Source organism: Eubalaena glacialis, chromosome 17 (assembly GCF_028564815.1).
Source record: "Eubalaena glacialis isolate mEubGla1 chromosome 17, mEubGla1.1.hap2.+ XY, whole genome shotgun sequence".
Taxonomy (NCBI): domain Eukaryota; kingdom Metazoa; phylum Chordata; class Mammalia; order Artiodactyla; family Balaenidae; genus Eubalaena; species Eubalaena glacialis.
Genome location: NC_083732.1, coordinates 29,258,544 through 29,271,664, shown reverse-complemented (window position 1 = coordinate 29,271,664; position 13,121 = coordinate 29,258,544). Strand labels below are relative to the sequence as shown.

At 37.1% G+C, this 13,121-nt stretch overlaps 1 protein-coding gene across 1 annotated transcript in view; it reads right to left on the bottom strand.

Moving 5' to 3' along the window:
• CA13 (carbonic anhydrase 13) overlaps positions 1-12,910 on the bottom strand; it is a 28,397-nt gene extending 15,487 nt beyond the window's left edge. Inside the window, exons 1-3 of the mRNA XM_061171669.1 lie at positions 12,874-12,910; positions 8,300-8,497; positions 1,443-1,561 (exon numbers count right to left, since the gene is read on the bottom strand). Coding sequence (XP_061027652.1) covers positions 1,443-1,561; positions 8,300-8,497; positions 12,874-12,910 — 354 coding nt within the window. The remainder of the gene's footprint in view (positions 1-1,442; positions 1,562-8,299; positions 8,498-12,873) is intronic.
• Positions 12,911-13,121: the final 211 nt, after the last annotated feature.

The window sequence follows — 13,121 nt, the reverse complement described above, 5'->3', positions numbered from 1 at the left end:
ACCTCTGACTAATTTCAGGATATGAGGGCCCTTTCCAGGAAACCACTTGCCAACTCAGAGTCAACCTCTCTGAGAGTATACTTTCAAGTTTATGAAGTTAGAAGGTGTAAACATAAAGCAATGTGACCCATTTTCCTAAGTGGCTTAGGAAAATTACAGTTCAGTGATCCAAAGCCAGCTCTTAATCTGCACAAAACTTTTGAAATTTAAAACATGTCAAATTTAGAACACAAAACTTTAGAAAGCAAACATCAAAACTATTCAGTAGGTGATATAAACTGAGACACTGTACAGGTTCAGGAGTCCTGCTTTGTACATTCTTGGCATCTTTTGTCCACTTTGGATGTAGATTTTATTCTTCCACCCCAAGGACAGAGCAGGTCCCATACCCTAAGCACTTGGCCTCAAGCAAAAGTGCTTTAGTAGGCAAAAAGGACGTTTTGGTTGATAGTCTCAGAGAGCAGATGTGTAAGTCAACAGAAAAATAAAACTGGAAAGAAGTCTGTTTGCTGAATCTCTCTGAACAGCAGGGCTATAAAAGAGTGTCTCAACTCCACAGCTCAGTAATCACAAGAAAAATGAAGAAAAACTGTACTTGCCTGGTAACATTTGCTCTGTCTTGCCTAGACGACTCACAAGCCACATTATATATTTTCACATAAGTAGCTTTGGTTAAGTCATACAATAATTCACTTTCCTCTCATGGTAAAGCTGGGTGTTAGCAATATTTAACTGTATTAAAACTTGAAGTATATTATGCTTTGTCCTTTAACCAGAGGATTAGAAAAAGTAGAATATATTAATGAATATGATTATAAGGAAAAGAAGTTAACTCCCCAATGGAAAAAAACAAGTCAATGAACACTTCTTCCTATTCTGCTTTACCAACGACCTGAATAATTACAGACTCCATTTTAATACCTGGGGTTGTAGAGGTAATGTAGAGTTTAGGAGAGTTTGTGACTTTACTTTTTTTTCCCTAAGAGGAACTTGGCCACTTACTATTAACTCTATCATATGGACTTTACGTGATCTTAGTATATATTTGTGTCTGGACCAAATGTGTACACAGTTGGGCCTAAACCAAATGTTTCTTTCTCTCCCTTCTCACTGGCTTTTCAGGAAATACAACAGAGTTTATAATTGGTATCAGACAGACCTGGGTTTCAAGCCATCTCAACTGCTTCCTAGCTGGATAAGTTACTTAGTCTCTCTAAGTCTCCAGTTTATTCATTTCTAAAATGGGCACAAAAACCCTAATCTCTAAGACTCAGAAGGGCCAAACGTGTGGCTCTCATGTTGATAAACTCTCATGCTGAAAGAATAAAGTGATTTCAGCCACTGAGATACCTAATCTGGCATAAGGAGAGTTGTCTTCTGTGTCCCCAAAATCCCATCACATAGAAAAACTCTGAATGATGAATACAAGTCTGATGGCTCACCTCTGCGGCATATCTCACGCCGTCCACCACGTGTTCAGAGCCGTGATCATCTGTGGACCCCCAGTGAAGGTGAAACTGTCGTAACCTGTAGCTTCCGGTGAGAGGACCCCCACGCAGAACTAAACATCAATACATTTTAAATTGTCAGCAAGAAAAAAAAGTTTACACATCCTGTCACAACCCACAGCATCTCCCTGGATCACTCAACATCTCCATGTCCTCCAAGGAATTTTTTATAAATGTCATTCAGATGTCTGAAAGGAATACAACTTTTAAATATATGAGGAGTAAAAACAAACATTTTCAAAGGTTAAAGAGTCCACAATACAGATTTTTATGGAATATCTTGGAAATTAAAACAGATACACTGGTTAAAAGTAGCAGAAACTGGGAGTTTGTAGAGGTAAAGAATTGCTCTGTTTAATGGAGGATATCAGCCTCTCTAAATAAAAATGTGATGTGCTAAGAGCTCCATCTTGAACACGATAGAGCAGCCTAGCAATACGGTCAGAGAACAGGCTTCAGCGTTAGGAGACCTGGCTCACGCTGTATTTACTAACTGTGTCATCTTGCACAAATCCTTTAACTTTGAAACCTCAGCTCTCCTGTCTATAGCCTCCAGAGAGTAACGTTACCTCCTCCTGATGCTGTTGTGAAAACAGAAGAAAAATTGAACACAAAGCACTTATCACTGCCTGGCAGAAAGTCAGCATGCTGGACACGTTAGCTATTATTACTATTTTATTGCTGTTATGATTACTACAAAAACTGGCAAAGTAAGCATGTCTTTTATACTTGAATTCTATCTTCTTGGGGAAGCATGAAATACAGGACAAAATTAACTCTTTTAAAATAATCCGTCATATCTTTGTCACTTTGGCAGAGTATATTTTAGTACTTTGCCTCAACACATATGATCTCTAAAATCGTGGCAATAGAATCATATCTTAAGTATACAGAAAAGCTTTTTAGCAGAAAACATAGTCCTAAACTGTCTCCTCCCAATTAATCTTTATTGAGCATGTTTTAAAGGATATGTGAAGATATGGAAGCATCGCATGCTGATTACATCAAAAGCACTGCTAATCTCTCATTGACATTCCAACAGGATTAAGTGTTGGATTGGTATGGTGCAGCCTTAAACAATAGTTTGATTTAAATTACCCCCCTCTTCAGAAGATATATATATATATATATATATATATATATAAAATCTCAAAATTTGTCAAGAATGATCCACCTTATATAAGAAGCAAAAGATGTTAAGAGGTATCGCATGCAGTTTTCTACAAACAACAACGAAAAAAAGGACAAGATAATACATTTGTCTAAGGCACACTCCTCTTTGAGCTATACTGTAGGAGAAAGAATGATCCAGACTGCCATCTGTATTGACCAGTACAACTGAACTCATTTCTCCCTTACTTGGTTTGACTCAGCTGAAGTTGAACATCAGTAATTAAGAGTTGGTATAGTAGTTGGAATCAGCAGACGTGGGAATAGTCCCAGCTTGGCTACTAAACTATGCCACTTTTCAAAACTCATTTAAGCCTCTATGGGCTTCAGCTTTCTTGTCTGTATTTGTGATTGTTTGTCTCTGTTTAATTAGGAGATTGGACTGAATGTTCTTTAACTTCTACAATTCCCGAAACTGCCTAAGGAAAAAAAAAATGGGAGCGTATGTAATAAAATCTTTTGTAAGGTTGAATGGTTGGGGCTTCCTTTAGACTCATCTGCATCCAGATTTCTTTACAATAAATAAAGATAGCTATGTTCAGAGCCCTCTGAAAAAAAAAAGAGAAGGGAGAATCACTTACACCAGACTCTAGGGCTCACTCTTCTGTTACTCTGTCACGAACAGATAATTGTACTGTTTCTTCTCCCACAGAACAATGTTCACGAGGGCAGAGACCGTCTGCTCGGGTCTCTGTTGTACCCATCCCATCACCTAGCACAGTAACCATCACAGAGGAGATGCACAATAAATATTTGATGAAGGAATGAATAAAATATTTGATTTGTATTTAAACAAACAGTTTCAAAGATGATTCACAGATAGATTAATTTAAAAGGCACATTTCCCTGACTCCATATAGCATGGATGCAGTGGCATTCCAAACAAAAAGAAATCAACAGCTCTATTGTCTCTTTTTCCCTTGCTATTGCATAATAAGACCTGAGCTGAACCATGAAGTCATTCCTTCACAGATAAAAAGCAGATTAGAGAGCTTGAGTGATCGATGTGGAATTGACTTTGGGAGAAGATGCAAACAAGCTGGCTCAGGAGAAAGAAAGTGATACCAAAAAACACACACATTATTAGGGAAACATCCAAGAGTACTGGTTGATCTCTGGAAAGCCTGCTCTGAATCCAGGGTTTAAAGCCAGATTAGCACGGCTCTGCTTAGTTAAGCAACAGAGATTGCCTTACTCTTTACATATCTGGACTTTGAGTGTTTTAACTAAAATATCCAACCTGGGACTATGATGAGCAAATGTCTAATCATGAAGACCACTCTCCTGGAGCAGTGCTCTACCAAAGGAACACAGAGTGGGAAAAAATGAGTCACAATACCAAGGTTAATCACCAGCGTTGAGACGGTCTGTAATAAAACAACTAAACAGCTAAACTATGAGATAAAATGAATAGTGGTGACAAAAATTATTTTTTAATGAGGATGATTTAGTGTTTTCAAGAGTCAAATTATTCATCTTACCTTCCAACCTAGATGAATAAATATATATTGTTTCCATCTTATGTTTGAAAACTAGTAATTATTTCTCCAAAATCACACTTAGCATATATATATATATATATATGTATATATATATATATATATAAAATACTTCATGTATCCCTCCATTAAGATTTTTAAAAAAGTCTATTCCAAATAAAACTCTCATGTAAGAGGTCTACAGAGATTAAGAAACCAGAGTTAATTTTTTTTTTTTTTAAACAAATGCCCTTGGTATTGTTTTTTTTTTTTTAAAGGTGTAGGCTTATTTATTTATTTATTTTTGGTTGTGTTGGGTCTTCGTTTCTGTGCGAGGGATTTCTCTAGTTGCGGCAAGTGGGGGGGCCACTCTTCATCGCGGTGCGCGGGCCTCTCACCATCGCGGCCTCTCTTGTTGCGGAGCACAGGCTCCAGACACGCAGGCTCAGTAGTTGTGGCTTACGGGCCCAGTTGCTCCGCGGCATGTGGGATCTTCCCAGACCAGGGCTTGAACCCATGTCCCCTGCATTGGCAGGCAGATTCTCAACCACTGTGTCACCAGGGAAGCCCCAGAGTTAATTTTAAAGTCTGAGAAAATTTTAATAACTTAGTAAAAGGATTTCTGTCATTTGCTATATGCTGCAAAGACCAACTAGGAATATATGCATTACTCTATTAAACTTAACTTTTTTTTTAATTGTTAGTAATTTGCTTACTCTACTCACTTTCTGAAACTACACTGTAGTCAGTTGCCTAAAATTATAAGCAAGGCTGGCAAAACAAAATCAGAAAAAAATTCATTTAAAAAGCAAAATACTTGGCTGTTCATGCATTTACTGTCTATCTCACTAGGATACAAACTCCTTTAAGGCAGAATTGATCTCATTCTCTTGTATACCCAGTGCCTAGGACAGTGCCCAGATCAATAAATGTTACTAACATAAAGTAAGAACGAGACGTCACCTGTAGAAACACTCCCCCACAAACTTCAGTTTGTAAGGATGCTACTGAAGTGACCTGGGCATCGCTAAAGAGCATAGTCTTAGGACTTGTGAATCTAATAAAAGTCAGGGACTGATCACTGTATGGTAAACAGTTCTCTGAAGTAAAACTAAATGAACATAACATCTATGTTTTTCTTGGAATCTAGGAAAAGAAGAAACAAAGAGTACAAATCTGCCAGGATTATAGAGAGAGAGAGAGAGAAAGAGAGAACGAAGATAGGAATGGTCCTAGCTACTGGGGCTTGAATTCTTTTCAGAGCCAGGACAGTCTTCATTAGTCTGGCTTCTGGCTTCCTTTGCTCTGAGCATGTGCACACCAAGTTACTCTTTGATCACTCATTCATTCAACAATTCTTAAGAGCTTATAATGGGCCAGCAACTGTGTTCAATGCTAAGTACACAATGAGCAAGGCCATTCCTATCTTCAAGAAACTTACAGAAGGAAACATAATTATAATAAAGTTTTATAATACATCATTGTCACAGATTACCAATTTAGTTTCCTGTATATCTTGGCTCAGGGGGCGGGGGGGGGGGAGTGGATCACACAACTAAGGTATGCTTACCCCCCCCCAATCTTTTTCTGGTTTTTTTCTTTTTTAATATATAATTTAAGATCTTGTACATTTGGTTAACTTCAGGCAGTTACCTAGAACTAGATAACAGGATTATAACTGAGAAATTGACAATTTTTAAGAGATGAAAATTAAAGAACAGTCACTGAATCCATCAAGTTACTAGCATTCCTAGTAGGCCTTTCTTAGCAAGAAAGCAGCTTCCTTCCTTTTGACATCTTTTTAAAATTTCAGCACAACATATCTTATCCACAGAAAGGACACAGACCATTATCATTTATTATTATTTTTAGTACTAGTTATTAGTAGTTATTGAGTATTTACTATATGCCAGGAACTATTTCATTTATTAAAACTTAAAAATTAGTACCACAGCCTTTAAAAAATTAAATGTTCAAACAATGAATAATCCACCAATGTTTAAACTATTTAGGTGTCAAATGGTAAATATTAATTGGTTTCTGGTGGTTTGTAATTTTATCGGGACTTCACCTACATATACTAATGCATTCTGTACCCTAATGCTATACCATGGTGTTTTCCATATCCTCCAGGAAACATCATACCAAAAAAATGCTTTTAACTGAAACATACATTTATTGAGTACCCTCTGTGTGCCAGGCACCATGCTAGGTAAATGAGTAAGACACAGCTGTACCTCACAGGGAGCCTTTAGCTGAGTGGAAAGAACCAACTGGCAGTCACAATGCAGTGTGGGAAGTTCTGTAAGAGGACAGGCCTGGGATGCCACAGGAGGGGTGATGGGGCCAGTCAGGTGTGATTCCCAGAGAGGGGGGACCTTGTCTGGGTTCCGAAAAACCAGAAGCTAGGGGGAGAACACCCTTGTCTGCTACAGACAATAGGAGTTGTCTCTAATGAATTTCTTCCTGTGTGAATTTCACATCTACCTGTCACTTTTTAAAGGACTATTAAAATTCTGAAGAGTGGCTCCCCACAGGTTAACCACTGGTTGTGCAGCTGCCCAGCCAAAGAAGCCCTGCCAAGACCATGAGGAAGTTTTCACGCCTGTGGTCTCTTGACTGGTGGGATTGAGAGTTAACCTTGGTAAGAATGGTTTCTTTATAAAATAGAGACTGTTTCACTCAAGTTAAAATGGCTTGTTACAGAAGTATCTTTGTGTTTTTTATAGTTTGTACCAAAGAAAAAGAAAAACCAGCAACAATTTATTTTAGCCATGGCGGTTTCTACGTTTTAATTAATTTAATCCCCCAAATCACCATGAAACATTCTCTTCATTTATCTTGAGACAAAAGAACGAGAATCATGACCTATATTTATGTAGCTTCTGTCTCAGAGGAATACTAAGTACTTTATGGATATTTTCAATTAACCCTGGTAATTTCATTGTGATCTAGATAGAAATGAGACCTTTGCTTATGGGAGAGGGCACACACTACCCATCACGGATGCAGCGTCAAATCTGGAAACACAGACAAACTAATTCCACTGATTAACCCAAAGTAGAGGGAAAATGAAAGGAAGAGAGAGGGAAAGAGAGGGAGAGGAAGAGAGAGGGAAAGAGAGGGAGAGGGAGAGAGAGAAGACCAGGATCATCACTGAGCAAATTAAAGTAAGAATTTTTTATGACTAAGGTTTTTTATGAGAAAGTTTTAGATGAAGTACAATCTAATCATTTCTTATGCTAAAAGTAGGAATGGATAGCCTCAGTTTTTTGTTTGAGAGATCATAAACAGTATCAAACTACCAGTATGGGTGGTATAAACTTTGTACTTAGAAACCTCGGACTACTTTTATAATGTACCCATCACATCAACCATATCTATTAATACAGATTCATAAAACTGAGGGCCTGAAGGAAAGACAATTTAATATATGTAAAAAGTGAGGTTACTTCTCCACCCACCCAAAAGTTGAAAAATACCACGTGTTAATCTTTCCTTATGCATTTTTTAAGTTGCTCTGATGAAAGCGAATCACTTTTATGAATTTAACAAATATGAGGAAGAAGTGTCATGGGCTTATAATTTTTGCTAACAATATAGCACTACATAAACACAAGATATTATTACTAAACTAAATCTGAGCTTAATGAATAAGTGAAGACTTTCTTCCAATTAAGGATTTTTTAAATTTATTTTTCATTAATAAATACAGCATTATCCTAATATTAGACTTAAAATAAAAATAATTTGTAGGAAGCCTTAAAAAGTGTTCCAAAATATGATTCTCTCTGATCTTCTCTTTAATCTTACTTTTAAACTTGATATCATCTATTCTTTGGGCAGGAGGTATACTTGAATAAGGATTAAATGTTCATTTTAAAAGGAAATGCTCTTTTCTACTTCATTCAGTTTTTAAATTAACAAATAAACTAGTTTTTTTTTTTTGGTTGGTCTATTATTTATTCACCGCGTGAAAGACATTATTCCATGAACTAATCAAACAAAACTTTTATTACAAGTTCTAGCAAAGTACTCATAAGGAACACACAGTGCGTAGGTAGTTCAAATATGAAAGATAAGAATGTGCCACCCAATCAACCAAGCTCCTCACCCCAACCAAGAAAAAAAAGAAAAGCCAACCTGATTTGTCCTCTGTGTCATCAAAGTCAACATTGAAGGAATGGCCACTATTACTGATGATTTTAGCTGAGCTTGTGTCATACTTGATACTAAGAGGTCGGAGGGAAGAATCATATTTCACTTCTTTGGTTTTAATCTCAATTGGAGATTGTTGATCTCCATCAGCAATAGGGAAAAATTCATTCCAATGAATAGGACCTTTAACATATAGGACCAAAAGAAAAGGACTGAATAAGTTATTTCATTCAACAAATACTTGCTGAGTGCAATGCACTGTACTTGACATTGAAGAAAATACAAAGATTAATAAAATACGATCTTTACCCTCAGCACTTTAACATCTAATTGTTTTGTTTTGTTTTACAAGACCAGCTGCTTTTATTATAGGTATGGAAACTTCCTGGTTTGCCTTAATTCATCTTCAGAATTAAACTCACCCTTGTAGACAAAAGAGCATGTAAGTTTTATAAAGTACTTCACAAATGCCTTCTACTGAACTAAAAACAACAGTACAATTCATCATTGAAAACAATGAGATTCAGTCTCAGCTCCAAGAATGAGCTGTGATAGCTCCACAGGTCAGATTTATGGGCTGAAAGAACTAATGGAGCTGAGGAAGCTGTGTAGCAAAAAAGGGTGTAGTTCTTTAAAATGCTCTCCCCACTTCTATCACTCACTGTATCTTCACATGTCACCCAGTCCTCAGCTCAATTTCCTGTGAATGTGCAACAGGCAAACTAAGGAAATATGTAAAATTTTCACATATAAAATGACTGCACCATGTCAGGAAATGTAATATTGTTGGTTTTCTGCAGTAGAGTCAGGCAACAATTTATTTCTCTCTTTCTATATTTCGGAAGGTCCTTCCAGGGTTGTTTTGCCAATATTACATTTGAATTCCAATACAAGGTACAATTGTCATCCCGGTCCTCATTCACAAAGTCAAAATCGCATTAAGTTACCAAATCAAACACAGGTTTGATAAATTGAGGTGAAGCGACAAACAGACAATTCCCTTGTCTACTCTCATTTCTCTGGGAGACTCATTCAAGTTCTGCCTCTCAAAATCAACAGCAAGGTTGCAGCTTCAAGTAAGCTCCAAGCCAGTCTACAGACTTTACAGGTTAGAGGTTCTTATTTCCTCCTCTACTCTGCCTGCAATTTATACCGCCTCCACCAGGTCTGTAGAGCATGGCTGCTGACTAAGCTTTTCCCTACTCCACTAACCAACTAACTTGATTTCTCTAAAAGTCAAGTAGTAACTAAAATGACACAGCACGACAATGAATTAAGCATTTGTTACTAACAACAACAAATATTTTTTAAAGATAAGATTTAGAATGAAATTTCAAGAAATGCAAGTATATCACAATTACCAACAGCTTCAATCACTAAATCTAACGCTCGTTATTACTCTTCTTCTTTGCAAAAGAGAAAGCATAAATTCTTTCTTTTACATATGCTTCAGGTATAAAAAAGTCATAGCATGAATACATAACCACACACATAACTTAGAAGTTGCTCTCTTATGAATCATACACTTTGGACTTGAAAGCAACTTGAACATCAAAAGTCCTTTGTTACATCTTATTACAGAAAAGGCATTGCATTTCCTTATTTACTAAGTACTTTCATTTACCTTTCTAACACTCTTTTTGTATACAATCTCGTCCTTTTTTCATGTGAAAAAAATGTTCTATTTCACTGCCCACAAGTATGAGTTAACCTAATGAGAATCGGATTTCAAGTATGCAACACATATGTCATAATATATTAACTTTTTTCCAATTAGGAAAGAGCATCTTTCTCCTCTTAATTCCTTTATGCTCCTATTTCCAGTCCTTTATAACCAGAACTATTTTCAAAAGCAGAGGCAAGCCAAAATAAGATAAAAATAATAGCACTTTGCGTTAGTCAATATTATCTATTAACCATGATGGTAGGTTCATTTCCCTTGCCTTTTACGTGCAACGTTAAACCCATTTAAACATAGTTATAGAGATATACAGAAGTTCTTCCATTGATTCAGGAACTTTCTGAATATCCATAGAGATAGGTAGTTTTCAGTGATTGTCACATTTCCTGAACTAAACTAATAAAACTGTCAAAGGTTTGTGGAAGAAGTTGTAAGCTGTTTGTGAAGGTGGTAACCACTTCCAATGCCTCACTTCTTGATGTTCCATTTTATCATTGCTACTGTTCCCAGCTAAAGTTTCCTTTTATCTGCTCATTCACTGCTCTTGCCAGTCTAAACTGAAAACAAGCAACAAAACTTGCCCAGTCAGGATACAACACATTTCCAATAGGATTTTGCCAAGGTTGATTTACTTAAAGGTGTGGTCCTCAGAAAGCTATTGAATCTAGAAGCAGGGAATGGTCCTACAATTCTTAGCCGAAATAAAAAATCACTCCTTGTTAATGGCTTTTCTAAGATGAATTTTGTTTTTTACGTTTTCAAATTTTCATTTTTTTCTTCAGTTTTCTCCAATTTTATTGAGATATAATTGACATACAGCACTATGTAAGTTTAAGGTGTACAGCATAATGATGTGACTTACATACCCCATGATATGATTACCACAATAAGTTTAGTGAACATCAATCATCTCATATAGATACAAAATTAAAGAAATAGAAAAAATATTTTTTCCTTGTGATGAGAACTCTTAGGATTTACTCTCTTGACAACTTTTATATATAACATACAGCTGTGTTTATTATATGTAGCATGTTGTGCATTAAATCACTAGTACTTATTTATTTTATAACTGGAAGTGTGTACCTTTGGACCACTTTCATCCAATTCCCCCTTCCCACCCAGAGTGATCCCACTCTGGTAATCATAAACCTGATCTCTTCTTCTCTAGGTTTGTTTGTTTGTTTTTGAAGCATAATTTACCTTCGTTAGTACCTAGTGCACAACACAGTGATTCAATATTTTTATACACTTCAAAATGATCATCATGATAAGTCTACTTACCATCTGTCACCATACAAAGATATTACATAACTTTTTACTTTAGGTAGAAAGTTTACATAACTTTATTCCCCACACTGTACATTTCATCCTCATGATTCATTTATTTTGTAACTGGAAGTTTGTACCTCTTAATCTCCCTCACATATTTCTAAGATGGATTTTTAAAATTTCAGATGCACTTCATTGGAGCCAATATTCTCTAACATATTAAAGAGTAATCAATACTCATTGATTGAAAATACGCTTCTCCTTCCTAATCATAGTGAGGGCACTGTTAACACCCAGTGACTATTAAATAACAATAACAGAAATTATTCCAGCAGAGAGGGAAATTAAAAGAAATTTGTTTTGTAGGTTTTTTCCCCAAACATAAATTGAAAATTAGCAAAATATAAGATTATAATTGTAGTCTCAAAGAGAAATCCACCTAAATTATACCTTTTATTATTAAAACTCTAACTTTCACCTGCTGCCATTTTTTAACTGGCAAGTTAGCCATAGCCTCAAAAAGGCTACTATTAGAAATGAAACTTTTGTTTCTTTGTGAAAGTAAGTTTTCTATAAAATTAACTATACAGCACTGCTGAATAATATGCATGTTAATCCAAGAAAGTATTATTATTATTACTATCATTATTCTCAGACCTAATTTTGACAGTGATTCACTGTAAGGCTTTCGTGGTGTCACTTTGCAAACATTTCAAATAATGGTTATTTGAAAATAATCAGTTCAGTTTAATATAAAGACAAGAAAAATGGTTTACTTTTGATAATTTAGGATATACAAGAAGAAAAGTATACATCTTATTATTACTGTTGGTTGCATCAATAAACACATTTTTACCAACGTGTTACAATGTCAATGATCCTTTGCTAATTCCTCAGTCTCTGAAAGGATGTATAGAAGGAGAAGGAGAAAGCATGCAGACGTAGCTTAAAATATAACTTCATTTCTAAGAAAGAACCTAAAATCTTGCTAAAACCAGCAGTACCAGTCAACCAACTGCAAGTTGCTGTGGGAATATTTTATAGTTAACAGCTATTAAGAAAGTTGCGGTACATTGGTTGACAAGAAGGCAACGTAAATCTTCAATGTTGCAATTCAAGTCATTAAAATTTCTTAAGTATATTTTCAAATATTTTCCATGATTTGTTTCCCCGTAGAGATAATGAGCTTAGAAGACTGAAAGCAAATTTGTCCTCAATTCATTGAAGTATGTCCTCAGATTTCTAAACTCGGTGCCTTTGATTGATAAATAGTTACTACTAGAGAAAGTTTTCGGCTTTTCAAATGAAAGCGAGGGGACATATCTGAAGATTTAGGGGTCTGGGGTATCGTGACAGGGCTAACGCACGCCAACTCACCCCCACTATCAACAGCCTCCGAGACGCTTTCCCTGTCCACGCAGGACTAAGCCTTCCCTCCGCTTCCTGCGTTTGGCTCCGGGGAGCGCTGCTCATTCGAAAGACAAACCGAAAAGTTTCTCGCCAAGTGTGGATTGGCAGAGTGCGGTCAGCGGACTCCGGGAAGGGGAGGTCCCCCTCGGCGCAGAGCCCCCTCCCTCACCCCTCCCATCCGCGGGAAGGCGCTCACCATTGTGCTCGCCGTATCCCCAGCTGAACCTCGCCATGGTCCCTCGGGGTGGCAGGCAGAAGAAGAAGTGGCGGGGCAGCGACCAGAAGGAGGGAGTGGGCCGGGCAAGCGAGCTTGCGTGGGGCAGGCGGGGGCCCAGCTTAGGGCGGGGGCCGCGGGGGACCCGGAGAGCCCTTGAACCCCGGGGCCAGGGCGCTCTCGGCCTCGTCCGCCAGGGCGCCAGGAAGGCGCCCGCGAGGGAGGGCGAA